We start from the raw sequence: 17,641 nt of genomic DNA, 5'->3' as shown, positions 1-17,641 counted from the left end.
TAGCCTCATTTGTAGCATTCTGACTTCCAAAATACGATGATGGATGTAGGTTTTCAAGATTTTTTTCTTTATATTTTTTCGTATAGTTACCAGAAAATTTAAATTACATAATAGCTCACACTATGTGTATGTATATATTGAACAATGCTGATGTTAAGTGTAGGGCTCCCTAACTTCAGGCATTGTTGCCATTGTGTGCCTACCACTAAAGAATCCAGATTCTACCACATAGACCTTTCGACTCCCTTCTTTGTTCTCATCCCTCTCCTTCTGTCTCCCCCTGTCCTCTGTGCCCCATTCCACAGTCAACTTTCAAGGGTTAGTTCTTTAGTTTGGTTTATCTGATCTTTTGTTTTCTTTAGATGTGTCCTTGCCAGTTATATGTGCTTCAAAATTTTCAAGTTGCCCAAATATGAATTTACTTTCCAGTTTAACACTGACTGTGGGGTCCCTAAAGTGGATGACTCTGCCTTGTTTTTGTCTTTTTTCTTACTGTCTAATATACCCACAAATAGCAACTCTTCATTTAAGTCATGCATTTAAAAAAATGTAACCCTTTTCTTTCAGACCTCTTAAGCCATGAAAACGCAGCAACACTGAATGATGTAAAGACCCTGGTGCAGCAACTGTACACCACACTGTGCATTGAGCAGCACCAGCTAAACAAGGAAAGGGAACTTATTGAGAGATTAGAGGATCTTAAAGAGCAACTGGCGCCCCTGGAGAAGGTGCATATTCAAATTTCAGACTTTTCTCTTCACCATTATTTTTGTCATAGCATTTTTCCTCCACGTTTTCTGTAATTGAGTATACTAATCAAACTAGTCCACTAAGTTTGAGGGCTTAACTTAAAAAATTACAATCAAAGCAAAAAAAGATTGGAGCCTTGAAAATGTACTTAGAATTTTAGAGTCTAAATGTACTGCTTTAACTAGATTTCCCACCTGTACAACAAAGAATAGAATAATTGCTTATCATAAAGGTTCAGGTGTGGTGGATAATGACTTTAGCCAATTTAAGAATTAATATTATATGGAATTTTATGCAGCTGTTAAAATGATTGTGTATGTCTAATATGATATACAAAACCACTCATGGTATTTCATGAAAGTAAATTATAAAAAGAGTGCATATTAATGCCACTATAATCCAGTTTTTAATTGTATTATAGCTGTGTGTATGTATAAAGAAAAAAATCAAAAGGAATATATTCTAAATGCTAATAAAGTAGTAGGATTATTACTGATTTTTCTTCTTTATACTTTTCTCAATGGTTTGCAATAAACACGTCTCCTTATTTTTAATAGGATGATTTTTCCATTTTAAGAAATAAATTCTACTAGTACTACAAAATATTTTATTCATTGAAAACTAGGTACTATTTAAGAAGATAAGCTATATTTACTAGAATTGAGACTAATTTATATCTTCTTGTTTCCTATTTTTCTTGGTGAACATAGAACAGTTTGAATATGAGTTTGAAATTGGATCTCTGTCAAATGCCTTACATTTTGATCATGTGTGCTCCATAGGTACGAATTGAGATTAGCAGAAAAGCTGAGAAGAGGACCACTTTGGTGCTATGGGGTGGACTTGCCTACATGGCAACACAGTTTGGCATTTTGGCCCGGCTTACCTGGTGGGAATATTCCTGGGACATCATGGAGCCAGTCACCTATTTTATCACTTATGGGAGTGCTATGGCAATGTATGCATATTTTGTAATGACACGCCAGGTAAGCATTCCCTTTTAGTACCTCTTTGTGACATAGTAATGAAGTTTTGGTTGTCAATAAATTCTCTTTTCTCATATTCTTTCTAAAGTCCATTCCCTTAAACTGCTCATTTATGCTTTAACACACACACTTACTTGTTTATATACATGTGTATTTGCATGCCAATTATTTATCAAGTACTATCTAGGTGCTAAAGATAAGAGATAAAGATGTAACTTATACCTTCATAGAGCTCAAAGGTTATTGAGAACTGTAAGAATCATTAAAATAATAAAAATGTATTAAAGTACATTATAGTATAAGAGGGTAAAGGAGAATAGCCTAAGAGGGCAAAGAAAAAGAGTAGTCAGCTGTAGAGTAACTTGTTCAGCTAAGTTGACTTGGCTTTTTATCTACTATGTAATTAATTTAATAGTTGATTGGGGGTAGTTCCAAGCTTTCCATTTTTATTGAATTCTTAGAAGGGAAAATTTATAATAACTCATCAAATTGTTAAATTAAACTCTGGGCTTCTTCCAAAGTATGTTAAGAGTATAGATGTTTTTGTTGTTATTGCTTTCACTTCATGGAAGAGAGTTGACAATTAGATACATAATCGTTTTATACTCTTGGCCCATTCTTTATCGGCCTAGGCTCATTTATTAAATATCAGTATGTATAACTAATTTATCTTGCCAGTACTATTTTTTCAGTAGCTTGGAAATCGATGGTGTCGGGTTATAAAGTATGAGGGATTTATTACCACATATGTGCTGTACCATTGCCGATCCAGCCAAATATGCCCTTGAATAAAAAAACCATTGAAATAGCTAAGAAGTATGAGACATTATTCTGTTTTTCTTTTTTTATTACTGTTTTTGATGGAAGTTTTTTTTTTTTTTTTGCTTTCTTTTTTTAAAGATTTTATTTATATTTGCATAGAAAAACCGGGGTGTAGACCAGAGGTGCGGGGGTTGAGAGGATTCACCAGAGACAGAGTGGGGAGCAGAGAGCAGGCAGATTTACTGAAATACACTGCTGAGGGGAGCAGCAGATGAGGCAGGAGAGGTCTGCTGTACCATGTGAGTTAGCTCCCTAGCTGGGAATTAAACTCCGGCCTTCATGGTGATAGCACTGAGACTGAGCCACTAGGCCACCAGGGAGGCTCCTATGCTATTTTTCTTGACTAATATAAGAAAACTGAGTTGCTTATTTTATGTTTTTAATATTACTATTATTGAACATTGGCATTTTTTATTAATTCGTGTTTCTATTTTCTCACATTGTTCATTTTTGTACAATATTTGATTTCTCCACTCAGGTGTAGTTCTGTAACTCTCCTACTGCCACAGCACCTGTGAACCATCACCATAGTCCCTTGTGCTCTTCCCTCCCATTTTGGCCTCTCTCTCTTCTCCTCCCCTGCTGTATGCCTCAGATCTATGGTTTGCATGCAAGTTTTATCTTTTTCCTGATAAAATTAGGCATTTTTGTTTCTGTTATAGTTTTGTCAGTGGTCAAGACCTTGTGTGGGAAAATTAAAGCCCAAGAATATTCTTAAGCCTTTCTGGACCTTCCAAGCTCTGTAGTAAGAAGAGACAGTAAACTGTTCATGTCCTTCCTGTGTTTACCCAGAGTCTTCAACACTTAGTACCATGTCTGGTTTCTACTAGCCAGAGCAGTCATGTCTAATCATGGTTCTGGACATGGATTGCTTATATTCTTCGTCTTTGTTTTTTTCCCTCTCTCTCTTCTCTCCCTCATAGACATACTCCTTTAGTGTATTCTTTCTAGCTATTGTTTGAATTCCAAACCCCTTAGCCTAATATTCATAACTGGTTGCTCTCTGTCTTTTCCAGCCTCCGTATCTATATAATCTTACCTCACATCATTCTATCAGCTGGAAAAGTTCTCCCTGTTGAACTCTACCTGTCAGATGTCAGGGATTGTTTAACTGTTTATATCCATGAAACTTTGGCCAATTTCCTGCAGTCAAATTTGATCTTTCCCTCTTCTGAATTCCTATAGTAGATTGTAGCTCTTATTTCACTTATCCTGTGCTATCCTATTTGTAATTTTTTTATGTACAGTGTCTTTTCCGTCCTACTAGCCTAGGTGAGGCATTGCATTTTTTCAATTTTTATTTCTCTGCCATCCTTGAGCAGTGCTTTTTATCTTGAAAACGTATCTGTTCTGCTAGATCAGTGCTCTACTTCTTTGATCCCAAGTATTCTTGCTGCCCCCAAGTGACAAGTCACAAAATAGCAGTTGTAAGAAATAATTTACTAAATGAAATGTAGTTTTTCATGTAAATATTCTTTTCCACATCACTATCCATAATTAGCATCTGTGAAGCGAAATGCCTGTTCGACACATTTAAAGTCTTCCAAACTGGTATTACAAAGAGATTTATTTCCTAGCAACCTAAATATAGCTAAACAATATAATTCCAAAGAATCTTTGTAAAATAACAAGTTCCTTGAAATCATAAAATCAAGTGTACTATTGAATTACACTGATTAATATTTCAGTTAAATCTGGATGCCAATTTTTATTATGCAGAAAAAGAGCCTACAATAAAGAATTGCCGTTCAGAGTTCCTTCAGCATGTGTGTGGACCATCCATGCAGGACACTAGCAATGGAGGGGAGGTCACCCTCAAGAGGGTGAAAACTGGGGAGTAAAAATATCTTAGGAAATATACTACATAAACATATAATACAGCATATCTTCCTTGGGCAGGAGGGGCAATAAATAAATGCTTAAAAGGTCTTATTAGGTTTACAATAATGAAAAAAAAAGGTTAAGAAACACTGACTGACCTAGCCTTTAATGCCTTTTGTCATCTCAGTCCAATAACAAACGTTTATATTCTACTCCAAATCACTTCCAGTACCTTCTTCCCTAAAACTGACCTACTTATCATATAAATTAGTATGCTAATACCTGACCATAGTTTCTTTTCTTTCTAGCCCTTTTATTCACTCACTTTCTCTGTTCACCTCATCATGACTTTTAGACTCCAGCTGCCTCCCTCTTAACTTTTTATTATCATTTTCCTTGTGTTGCCTTTTCAATCCCACCTTATACCATGTTGTCATTTTTAGTATCCTACAGTCCATGCCCCTTTTTCTTTTCACCATATGTACTTTATTAATGCTTAACCTTGGATGAATCTAGCAATTTATCTTATATCCCAGCTGCTGCACATTGTTAGAGAAAAATAATGTAACTGTGTGGAATGGGCCTCTGATGGTGTTTCTAATTGGATTTCCTTCCTCCATACCCCCACAATAGTTATTCTAAGACTTCACAGGATGCTCCCCATCCCACACTTGATCTTGCCTCCTATTTCTCCTAGGAAATTAAAGCTAACAAATACAAGCTTTCTAATTCCTAATTTCTGTGACTTTAACACTACTTTCATACTATTTCTTTTAATCTCAAGTAAGAGGTGGCATTTTTTATCAGGAGCTAGCTCCTCCATTCATTTTTTTTTAAAGATTTATTTATTTATGCATACAAGAACTGGAGGTATAGGCCAGAGATAGGTGTAGGCGGTGAGAGGATTCACCAGTGACAGAATGGGGAGCAGAACAGGTGGATCTGCTGAAATACACTGCTGAGGGGAGCAGTGGGCCACATCAAACTCATGTTGCAGTGGCTGGTGATACCTTGATAACACTGTGTCTTTAACACCAAGGAGGCACCTTCTCCACCTGTTCTTAACCCCATACCCTTTCCAGTATCTTACCCCACCTGTTTTTTTTTTTCATTTTATTTTTATATTTCCCATACAATTGCAACCCCCTTATTTTGACCCCTATCCCTCCTTTCCCCGCCCCTCACCCCCCATAGTGTGTCTCTGGTTCATAGTTGTTTGTTGATTTTGATTTTTTTCTTTCTTATAGTTATTCTTTTTCCTGGTCCCTTATTTAGGTTTTCTAGATTCCTGCAATGAGTGAGACCATCCGGTATTTTTTTTTTTTCTTTCTGGCTTATTTCGCTGAGCATGATCCCTTCCAGCTCCATCCATGTTGCTGCAAATTGCATGTGTTTATCTTTTCTGAATGCTAAGTAATATTCCATGGTGTTTATGGACCACATCTTCTTGTTCCAGTCATCTATTTTTGGGCATTTGGGTTGTTTCCAAAGCTTAGCTATTGTAAATAGTGCTGCTATAAACATAGGTGTGCAGGTGCCCTCTGGAATTGATGTTTCTGTGTCCTTTGGTAAATACCTAGGAGTGGAATTGCTGGGTCATATGGAAGCTCTATCTTTAGTAGGTTGAGGAATCTCCACACAGCTTTCCATAGTGGTTGGACCAGTTTGCACTTCCACCAGCAGTGCAGGAGAGTTCCTTTTTCTCCACATCCTCGCCAACATTTGTTGTTGCTAGTTTTTTTAATATGTGCCATTCTCACTGGTGTAAGATGGTATCTCATTGTAGTTTTGATTGGCATTTCCCTGATTACAAATGATGTTGAACATTTTTTCATATGCCTGTTGGCCATTTGTATTTCCTCTTCAGAGAAGTTTCTTTTTAGCTCTTGTGCCCATTTTTTGACTGGATTATCTTCTTTGTTTTTGTTGAGTCTCATCAGCTCTTTGTAGATTTTTGTGATCAGTCCTTTATCATTAGTGTTGTGTGCAAAAATTTTCTCCCAGTCGGTGGGGTTTCTCTTTGTTTTGGTTGTTGTCTCTTTTGCTGTGCAGAAGCTCTTTAATTTGATGTAGTCCTAACTGTTTATCTTTGCCTTCACTATCACTGCTTTGGGTGATGCGTCTGTAAAGATGTCTTTGAGGTGCATGTCATGTAGTGTTTCGCCTGTATTTCCTTCTATATATTTTAAGGTTTCAGGTCTTATGTCTAGTTCTTTAATCCATTTTGAGTTAATTTTTGTGCATGGTGTGAGGTAGTGGTCAAGTTTCATTCTTTTGCATGTAGCAACCCAGGTTTCCCAGCACCATTTATTGAACAAACTTTCTTTGCTCCAGTGTATATTTTTTGCTCCTTTGTCAAAGATTAGTTGACCATAAATCTGTGGGTTTCTTTCTGGGTTTTCTATTTGGTTCCATTGGTCTGTGTGTCTGTTCTGGTTCCAATACCATGCAGTTTTGATTATTATGGCTTTGTAGTATAGTTTGAAATCTGGGCGAGTGATCCCTCCATTCCCTTCTTTTTTTTTTCAGGAGAGCTTTGGCTATTCGGGGTTTTTTTGTGGCTCCATATGAATTTCATCAATATTTTTTCTATTTCTTTGAAGAATGACATTGAAATTTTAATTGGAATAGCATTGAATCTGTAGATTGCTTTTGGTAGGATGGCCATTTTGATAATGTTAATTCTTCTGATCCATGAGCAGGGGATGTTTTCCATTTCTTTGTGTCTACTTCTGTTTCTTTTAACAGTGTTTTAAGTTTTCTTTGTATAGGTCCTTTACTTCTTTTGTTAGGTTTATTCCCAAGTATTTGATTTTTTTTTTGTTTCAATAATAAAAGGAATGGTTTTCTTGATTTCTTCTTCTTCAGATTTATTGTTTGTGTATAGGAAGGCTGCTGATTTTTGTGTGTTCATTTTGTATCCTATCACTTTACTAAAGTGACTGATTAGTTGAATTAGTTTTTCTGTGGAGTTTTTGGGGTTCTCTGTGTACATTATCATATCATCTGCAAATAGTGATAGTTTGACTTCTTCCTTGCCTATTTGGATTCCTTGTATGTCTTTCTCTTGTCTTATTGCTCTGGCTAGGACTTCCAGTATTATGTTGAAAAGCAGTGGTGAGAGTGGACATCCTTGTCTTGTTCCAGATCTTAATGGGATGTTGAGGTATGTTCTTGTATCCCGAGAATTTCAAAGGCCTTTATCATAAATGGGTGTTGTACTTTGTCGAATGCTTTCTCAGCATCTATGGATATTATCATATGGTTTTTATATTTCTTTTTGTTGATGTGTTGGATTACATTGATTAATTTTCGGATGTTGAACCATCCTTGTGTCCCTGGAATAAATCCTACTTGGTCATGGTGAATTATCTTATGGATGCATTGTTGGATTCTGTTGGCAAGGATTTTGTTGAGGATTTTTGCATCAGTGTTCATTAGGGAGATTGGCCTGTAATTTTCTTTTTTTGTGCCGTCTATTTGTTGGGTTTTGGTGTTAGTGTAATGTTGGCTTCATAGAACGTATTTGGTAGTATTCCTTCTTTTTCAGTTTTTTGAAAGAGTTTGTGTGTAGGATAGGCACTAATTCACAGCAGAACGTTTGGTAGAATTCATTTGTGAAGCCGCCTGGGCCTGGGCTTTTTTTGAGGGGGGAGTGCTTTGATTACTGCTTCAATTTCACTGCTTGTAATTGGTCTGTTTAGTTGTTCTATTTCTTCTTTGTCCAGCTTTGGATGATTTTATTGTTCTAGGAATTTGTCCATCTCTTCTAGGTTGTTAAATTTGTTTGCGTGTAAGTGTTCATAGTAATCTCTTATTATTCTTTTGATTTCTACTGAGTCTGTTGTGATTTCTCTACTTTCATTTATAATCCTATTTATATGTGTTTTCTCCCGTTTTTTCTTTGTGAGCCTTGCTAGAAGTTTGTTTATTTTGTTTAATTTTTCAAAGAACCAACTTTTGGTTTCATTGATCTTTTGGATTGTTTTTTTGATTTCTAATTCATTTATTTCTGCTTTGATTTTTATTATTTCCTTTCTTCTACTGGCTTTAGGGTTTTTTGTTGTTCTAGTTCTTTGAAATGTGAGATTAGGTTGTTTCTTTGAGTTCTTTCTTGTTTGTTGATGTGAGCCTGTATTGCTATATATTTTCCTCTTACTACTGCTTTTGCTGCATCCCATACCCCACCTGTTCTTAATCCCATACCCTTCCCAGTGTCTTACCCCAGTATATATTTTGTGTTTCCTCTGTTTTCAGTCTCTCCTCTCTTTCCTTTATAACCAAGCTTTCTACATCTCTTTTTACTTATTACCAGTCACCAAATATCTAAATTAAAGTCTAGCACATAGTTCCTTAGTAAATGCCAGTTGTCCAAAAGGGAAATCATAAAATAGATTTGAATAAATTTAATTAGTGTGTACATTTACATCCTAACAAAGATAGCTAAGTAGCCTAGTAGCAACAATTTAGATGAAAGTGGAGACTTTTCCTCATGTTTTTAATCCAACAGTTATCCCTTTGGTCAATGTTACTTGATTCAGCCCTCCTCAATTCTATTTTTTTTTTTAATATTAAATTTTATTTTTATATTCCCCCATACAATTGCAAACGCCCCATTCTGACCCCAATCCTTCCCCTCCCGCCCCCCCACCTCCCAAAAAGTGTCTCTGGTTCATAGTTTTTTGTTGATTTTGATTTTCACTTTCTTATATTCATTTTCCTGGTCCCTTATTTAAGTTTTCTAGATTCCTGCTATGAGTGAGACCATCCGGTATTTTTCTTTTTCTTTTTGGCTTATTTCGCTGAGCATGATCCCTTCCAGCGCCATCCATGTTGCTGCAAATTGCATGTGTTTATCTTTTTTGAAGGCTGAGTAATATTCCATGGTATATATGTACCACATCTTCTTGATCCAGTCATCTATTTTTGGGCATTTGGGTTGTTTCCAAAGCTTAGCTATTGTAAACAGTGCTGCTATAAACATAGGGGTGCAGGTGCTCTTTGGAATTGATGTTTCTGTGTCCTAATTCTATTTTTAAGAGGTTTTCACAGTTCCTTTAAATACTGTTCCTCTATTATCTGTCATTAATAATTACAAATATTTACTTATACTTCTAGTATGGCATATTAAGTAATCAGACCAACCCTCCCATTAGACAAAATTAGAATAATTAGTCAAAACATAAAACACATCTGCCTGTAGACACTTGGGATCTACTAAGATAGTAAAAATTACCAGGCAAGGATCAGATGAAGAGGAGTCCCAGAAAGATGAACCTGAGGTTTAGGTATGCTCCTTCCTCTGGGGATTTACTTTGATTAGGAAGGATAGGACTGAAAAAATTCAAAAACACAAATTTGAAAGGAAACTTGCATTCCATGTTTATTACAGCACTACAGCTAAATTATGGAAGCAACTGCAGTGCCCAGAACAGATGAGTGGATCAAGAAAGTGTGGTATATGTGTGTGTGTATGTGTGTGTGTGTATATATATATATATTCACTCACTTATATATATATATACATACACACACACACACACACACACAATGGAGTATTACCGAGCAATCAAAAAAAATAAACTCAGGCCTCCCTGGTGGTGCAGGTGGTTAATCAGGTCTGTGAAGCTATTCAGCCTCTGCAGCGCAGATTCAATCCCCACTGCCCAGGGAGATATCCACATGGCACGGCAGACATCTCTTGTCTTGCCTGCTGCTCCCCTCAGCAGTGTATTTCAGTCAGTCTGCCTGTTCTGTACCCTACTCTGTCTCTGGCGAATCCTCTCACCCTCCCGCACATCTGGCCTGTACCCCAGTTTTTGTATAAATAAATAAACCTTTAAAAAAATGATAAACTCATGCCATTTGTGGCAACATGGATGGAGCTTGAAGGAGAAAGATGGTGTCACTAATGTGTGGAACATAAAGTAACTAAATTAATAGTGATATAAAGACCAGCTTAAAAAGTAACCCTTGATAGCTGACTACAGAACTAAAGCACCAAGGTGGGGAGGGGTGACTGAGTGGTCAGAACAAAGAGGGAAGGAAGGACAATGGTCTATGTGGTGGAATATAAGTGAGTTGGTGGTAGGTGCACTACTGTGGTAATACTTGATAGGGGTACCATAACATAAATAAATAAAATTTTTTAAAAACAAGAAGGGTAAGACTGAGAGGCCAAGAAGTCAAGCCATACTGGATAACCTGGAAGTGCTGTGTTTTTTTCTTTTCAACAGGGTAATGATTAGCATGTTCATGATGGGTGATTCCTTACATGTGTGTTTCACAATAAAATATGTTTAAGAAAGTGCTTAACACAGCACATCAGTATATTGTTGTATAGAATAACAATTAGGTGCTTGTTTTGTGAAGATAGAATGCCAAGGAGCCAATTAATTTCTCCTTTATTTTTGTAGGAATATGTTTATCCAGAAGCCAGAGACAGACAATACTTATTATTTTTCCATAAAGGAGCCAAAAAATCACGGTTTGACTTAGAGAAATACAATCAACTCAAGGATGCAATTGCTCAGGTAAGTTCCAAAAATAAATCTCAGACCCAACTTGATGACATCATCTTCCATAGCCACAGCAATTCAATGGATAAACTCTTTCAATGGTCCAACCCTCTTCTTCCTATGTAAGTTATTTATAAATTGATAAAAATGACTATTTTAGCATGGATACCTCTCCAGAACATTTTATAACACAAGCAGGTGAACAGAGGATCGGTCCTATCTGTCTTAACATACTGAAATTTTTAGACATGTTTTTACTCATTTTGTTTCCGAGGTTGTCTATTTTTACTTTCCTCTCTTTTTAAAATCTTTTTCTATAATAATTCACCCAAATACTTCTCATGTAAAATATATGGTAGCAATGGGGCAAAAATTAAGCCCAGATGAAAGAGAGAAACTACTAAAAATCTCTCCCCAATACAGGTGAGAAATTATTGAACTAGAAGATGATTTTTTAAAAGATTCATTTTTTTTTCCATAATAGTTACCTCTTTGAATTGAGTGTGCTTCCTTCAAAATGATATTTTATTTTAGTGAACAAATCCTCCTCCCTCTTCTCCATAGTCCTTTATGACTTTAGAGATTTTTCAAAAAGCTCTAGAAGCTCCTTCACCCACTTTAATATGGTGATTGATGGGATTGTAGTTTGAGTAGACTTTGAGTAGACTCCATCTTCCTGTCTTGGTCTAAGTGGAGTCACATCTTCTGTTGCTATGGATAGTGGTTCTGAAGTGAAGGGAATACATCAGAATCGTCTCTGGAGCTAACACAGATGCTTCAGCTCCACCCTACACCTATTAACCAGACTCCTCAAAGGTGAGGTCCAAGCATGTCCCTTTGTTGTCCTGGACCTTTAAAGCCCATTGCCTCTGAGACACTCATCTTTTGATAGTAATTGAGATGATTTCTCTTATTCATAGTGATGGAGGAATGACAATTTACTTTTTTCAGGAGACAGCAATATCATTGAAAGATTCTCTAGACAGCTTCTCTCACCTTTTGTTTCTATTTTAGGCAGAAATGGACCTTAAGAGACTGAGAGACCCATTACAAGTACATCTGCCCCTCCGACAAATTGGTGAAAAAGATTGATCTTCAATGAACCTCTGAATCCCAACTGAAAGAACACCTGTTTATAACTATTGCCTTTTTAATTAAAGCAGTACAGGTGAAAGCTGGGAGCCATGTCAGGGTAGAGGGTTTTTACCTTTCATTAAAAATCAAAAACAAAAGGGATTTAGGGGGAAAGGAATGTTAAAATCTGAGGATCACACTTTGTGGAATATAAGCTCAAAGGGCTTAGCGAATATTGTCTTAATCAAGCATCTCAGTTTCTGGATGAAAATGATGCAGTCGTATAGATGAGAGATTCATAAAGAGAAAATTATGCTGGGGGGCGGGAAGTGTTCATTTCTTGCATCTTCTTTGCAGGGTCAGCAGAACAATAACACACCAGCACCCAGTCAGCTCCAATGTGTTTTTTAATTTGACTTTCTTATTTTTGACGTAGGCATATATACCAGAAAAGCAAATCCTCAAGATATATGGGTGGCAAACAGAATCTGAGTCCACTAGCATTTATTTTAGATTGGGCCCAGTCTCTGCAAAGTTACCTGGAATCTCTCTTACCTGTACCCCTTTTCTGACCACCCATACCTGTTGCTTATACTAATTTTATCCATATGATAATTGGAACCAATATATGACTCTTTGATAATTAGCCCTTTGGATTATCCCTAAGACCTTCTTACATGTCTATATATTTCAGTGCTCTGGATCAGTGTCTAGAAATCATTGGCAACACTGCATGAGTTTTTTGCTTTGTTTTGTTTTTACTAATAAGTTTTTAATAGAATAAAAAATATCCCTCCTTTATTTACCTATCCCACTGATATTCCTCTGTCCCTCCACAGCTCAAATCAGAGGGGGAGTGTTCAGCTTTATTACCAAATCAGGAAGACGTAAGGTTTACAAATTGGCTAAAAATCATGGCTCTATAGCCATTTTCAAACCAAAATAATTTAATTGCTGTTAATCTGCTTGTGTGACAGCATTCTAGGCCACCAGGATAGCACTACCTGGTCTGGAGGCTTTGTTCATCTCAAAGGACACACACTCCACACTGTTTGTGAGCCGACACACACTGCACACTGTCTGTGAGCCAACACACACTCCATACTGTTTGTGAGCCCTCCCCCGCTCCACAACTTCAATTGCTATAAATCAAGTGTGTATATCTCAAAGGGTGCAACTTCTCTTTATACAGGAATACATTTCTATGGCTTCCTTCAGCCTATGCTCTTCACCCTGTTTTTTCTTATCTTAAAATGAGAGAAATAAGAATTAATCTTATACTCTATCTATCAAAATGTTTTCTACCATATTTCCAGATGACATCTGCATTTGAAAAGTCAAAGGAATCTGTGTCTAATATCCTGTTTTTAAATATTGTGGGGGCAGGATGGAAAGGATGATGGGGCTTGCCACACAGCTGATTGGCTTCTTTCTTTCACATGATTCATCGCTCCCTATAATGGCAAGGGATTTCTCTTTTTCCTCCTCCTTGGGGATCATTGTATATGGAAAGAAAAACTTTAAATGACAAACCCAGACTCCAGGTGCCTTGCAGAGGTTGAAGGCCAACCAGGATTGCTGCTGCTGCTGCTGCTGCTGCTGCTGTTCCTGCACCCCTTTCACTGGCATGATGAAATGAAAGGATGCATGTTTCCACTTCCCAACCCCTCCTCCCACTTCCTTCCCTCACCGGCCCCACAGTCATTCAACCCCTTCCCTCATTTATTTTTGTTAAGTTGTGTGAATTATTTTTAAACATTTATCCTGTTTGTGTAGGGTTTTAATAAGAAACAGCACAGTGCAATGAGCAAATCCTTTTGGGGTGTGTGGGAGGCAAGGGAGGGTGAAAAGTCCTTTAAACAAATAACAAAATACTGAACATGTGTAAAATCCTGTATCATTTATGAAATATGTAAAAAAAGCAATGTACCTTCTGGAACAATAAATACTTATTCAATTTTTGAACTATGGAATCTCATTTTTTAAACCAAACCAAAAATTTATTTTCCTGTGATTTTAGGTAGTGAGCTTTTACTTCTAAAGTTATTTTTTAACATCAGTATGACATTACAATGGTACTGGGAAAATTGGACAGCCACATGGAAAAAAATGAAGCTAGACTACTACCTCACACCATATACAAAAATTAACTCAAAATGGATTAAAGACTTTGATGTAAGACCAAAAACCACAAAATACAGAGAAGAAAACTGGCAAAACACTCCACAACATTGGCTTTTGTGATGTTTTTGTAGATTTTCTCCAACAAAAGAAACCAAAAAAATGGAACTACATCAAATTAAAAGACTTCTGCACAGTGAAAGAAACTATCAGATACTCTGCTAAATGGAAGAAAATATTTGCACACCATTCATCTGACAAGGGTTTCCAGAACTACCTGAGGCTGAGTGAACTCTACAATCATATTAAAGCCGCTGGCAGCACTGAGACTAATATCCTTATCTCCTGATTAACAGGGGGAAAAAAATCTCCATTATATCAGACCACCTTGATTGTCCAGGACAGTCTCCTGGACTCCAGAAAGTCATTCAAGAATGAGCCAAGATGCTGCCACTTTTTTTAAAGTTTGTATCATATCTATAATGATGACAAAACAGGAAAATATCACATGCTCCCTGATCTACCAAAGACATACCAAAAAACACATATTGAATGTGGAGTTGGGAGATATTAAAAAGAGTCTCTGTAGCTATCGTCTTGCCTCCTGGCAGCAGCCTAACAAAGACACCCTTGAGACATTTATAAGGTATTAGAAGATCAGGATGAAATGATAAGCTACTGTTGGCATTCAACAAATATTATCTACATGTTCCACAACATTGTTAGTCTTTAGTAAAATTTCAGTAGAAACAGATAATAGAATGTAGTAAGTCCTTTGGTGAATTTAGGTAATACAGTTTTGCTGAGGGACTTTGAAAAATGGAAAAAGTAAAAGCGTTCTCTCAGAGAATGATCCCTGGAGCAACAATGTGACATGTCCGTCTTTATTAGAAATGCAAGTTGCCTGAGCTCTACTAAATCAGAAACTAGAATTGGGGCCAACAACCTATTTTTAACAAACTTTCCTGGTGATTCTGATGAGAACCATTGATCTAGTCAAGTCATCACTTTAAGAGAAGGAAAATGAGGCACAGGGAGAACTATGTCACAAATCATCAGTGAATCTTATGATCAAATGGTCAACCTGAGTGATTGGAGGATTGATGAGAAGGGTAAGAAACATGAGAAGTGAAAAGGGATGGTATTACATGTACTATTGTATCTTACCACAGTGTAGTAATCACATATGTTTCAAAAATACAAATAGGTCAGATTGTGTGTGTGTGTGTGTGTGTGTGTGTGTGTGAAAATATTTCACAGAAAAGTAGAACTTCCTAGATTTTGGAACTTTCACCAAAACTATTAAGGATTGTAATTTCTTTTTATCACTGCCGACAATAATTCATAGCTCTCCCAAATAACTCTAAACTTACTGGATTCCAAGACATACTTCTTGGTTATTTCCTTAGGATAAATGTGTAGGTTAATTTTCATGAATTCTATGGAATATACAATGACCCACTTTATAAATGTTCATTTATGAATGCTTTAAAATGCATTATCCACTGAACAATCTCTCCGTGAAACTGTCTTTGGCTCTTATGACTTAAATCTTGCATTTGAATCTCTACTTCTTCTCTGTCACAATGTCCTCTTCCTCTGACTGCATCTTTGATATTAGGTTTCTCCAAGTTGCCATCTTGGTCCCCATTTTCCACTGGGTGATCTTACGTGCTATCCCATTTCAGTGACCATTTACATGCTGGTAGCTCTAAAATTGTTTTTCTAGGTCAAATTTCTCCTGAACAGCAGACTGCTTTATCCACCTGCTAACTAATCTATGTCCAAGGCTCCCCACTGAGCATTAAATTATTAAATTCCTGCAGTGCCACCAGAGTATTTGTTTCAAAATTCTAATAGCATATAGTTTAGGAAAAAATACATATGAACCAGAGTTAATGTTAAATATGGGAGAAGGGAGTGTAAACAACACAACAAGAAGCAGTCAAATCCAGAATGTGAGACATTCTACAGAATAAAATGACTAGTTATTCTTCCACAAATGACATAGAAGATGGGGTAGGAGGGAAAGCTGGAGAATATTACAGATTTTAAAAGTTTAGATATAACATTTGCAATATTTGGCTCTTATTTGAATTCTGACTTAAACCAGTAATAAAAAGACATTTTTTAAGGAAATTTAAGTATAGAGTGGATAATAGATGATAACAAGGAGTTATTTCTAGTTTACATAGTTTAATAATTGCTTTATAATTATGTTAAAAGAACCATATGTTAGAAATGCATACTGGTATATAATGATACAAGATTAACAAAAAGTTATTGCACCTGAGTGTTCATTTTTGTTTTTTCTAATTTTTCATATAATTGAGATTTTTAAAAAAATTAATATGAAAAGGCAGGTCAATTAAAAAGGGGGGGAAATGAAATAAGAAAAAGAAATTCTACCATCCTGGGAATGCTTGTTTACAGAACCAAAGGGCTATCTGGGGAAAGTCCTTGACTCTGACAATCAATCTTGGCAGCAAATCTGGGTTTATCTTACACACACATCCTCTGTTTCTCTGCAACACATATGAAGCACTCAGATGACTTCTCAGGGACAGGAAGTCGTAGAATTTTGTTATTTCTGTTAAGAGCACTGACACTTAGCAGTACTATCCTGCAACAAGGCAGTTCCTCAGTCCCAGAGTCATTCATTGCTGCCATCAAATTGCAACTTAATACTAGTGGCCAAAGGCCTATGTTCCACTAGCATTAGTAATAAAGTAGGTAGCCACAACTTTTGATTATGAAACCATTTTGCTGGACAATAAACTTGATGCTTTCAGGGGCCACTTTTTCCTAGTCACTGTTGAAAACCAGTGACTAGCATGGCACCTGGTCCCTCATAAGCATGAAGATTTAATTGAACTGAAACCCTAGCAGAAAGGGACCACAATAATTTGAATGCCACTTCAGCATAGTGAAAAATTGTGCTGACAGATTATGACGATAAATTTAGGACTACTTTCTCAAGACTAATCCTTTTCCAGTCACTAGAAATTTGGTAATTAGGAAAAGAAACAGATGAGAGGAAGTACAGGGTTAGTAGAATCCCAAAGCATCAAGTCAAGGTTACATTAGGAAAGAAGAGTTTTTATTTTACTCAGCTCCATGTTTAATATAACATTAAAAAATAAACAAAAACAAACCTTTTCCCTGCCCTTTTTATCCTTACCCTTCACATATCCATATGCCTCAAAATGTGAGGAAGCTAACTAACAAGCTCCAAATCTGTAATTACTAAGGTTATATCTGGTAACATGTAATATACAGGTCCCTATGTTTTCCCTCCTTTGCCTAGAAATGAAACTAGTAAACAATGTCACTTACATGTCCGTATTATTAATTTAATGAGTAATTCCTCATTTGAAGCCCCTACCCCTTGGTATGAGAATTAATAAGATAAAAAATACCAAACCATTTTAAAGTTCTGGAAAGAAAGGCACTATGAAAACATGAGGTATCATTGCTTGAATTGGTAAAAATACAATTTAAACCTTAATTCTTTAGTAATTTTTAGGACCAAGATCATAATAAAAGTCT

At 36.3% G+C, this 17,641-nt stretch overlaps 1 protein-coding gene across 1 annotated transcript in view; it reads left to right on the top strand.

Annotated features, from left to right (window-relative positions):
- MCU (mitochondrial calcium uniporter) overlaps positions 1-13,925 on the top strand; it is a 133,581-nt gene extending 119,656 nt beyond the window's left edge. Inside the window, exons 5-8 of the mRNA XM_054690574.1 lie at positions 568-728; positions 1,533-1,736; positions 10,796-10,912; positions 11,912-13,925. Of these exons, the coding sequence (XP_054546549.1) occupies positions 568-728; positions 1,533-1,736; positions 10,796-10,912; positions 11,912-11,989 (560 nt within the window). The 3' untranslated portion in view covers positions 11,990-13,925. The remainder of the gene's footprint in view (positions 1-567; positions 729-1,532; positions 1,737-10,795; positions 10,913-11,911) is intronic.
- The last annotated feature ends 3,716 nt before the right edge of the window (positions 13,926-17,641 follow it).

The sequence above is a fragment of the Talpa occidentalis genome, unplaced genomic scaffold, assembly GCF_014898055.3.
Source record: "Talpa occidentalis isolate TD23 unplaced genomic scaffold, MPIMG_talOcc4v2.1 talOcc4.8, whole genome shotgun sequence".
NCBI lineage: Eukaryota > Metazoa > Chordata > Mammalia > Eulipotyphla > Talpidae > Talpa > Talpa occidentalis.
This window is presented reverse-complemented; position numbering and strand designations above follow the sequence as displayed.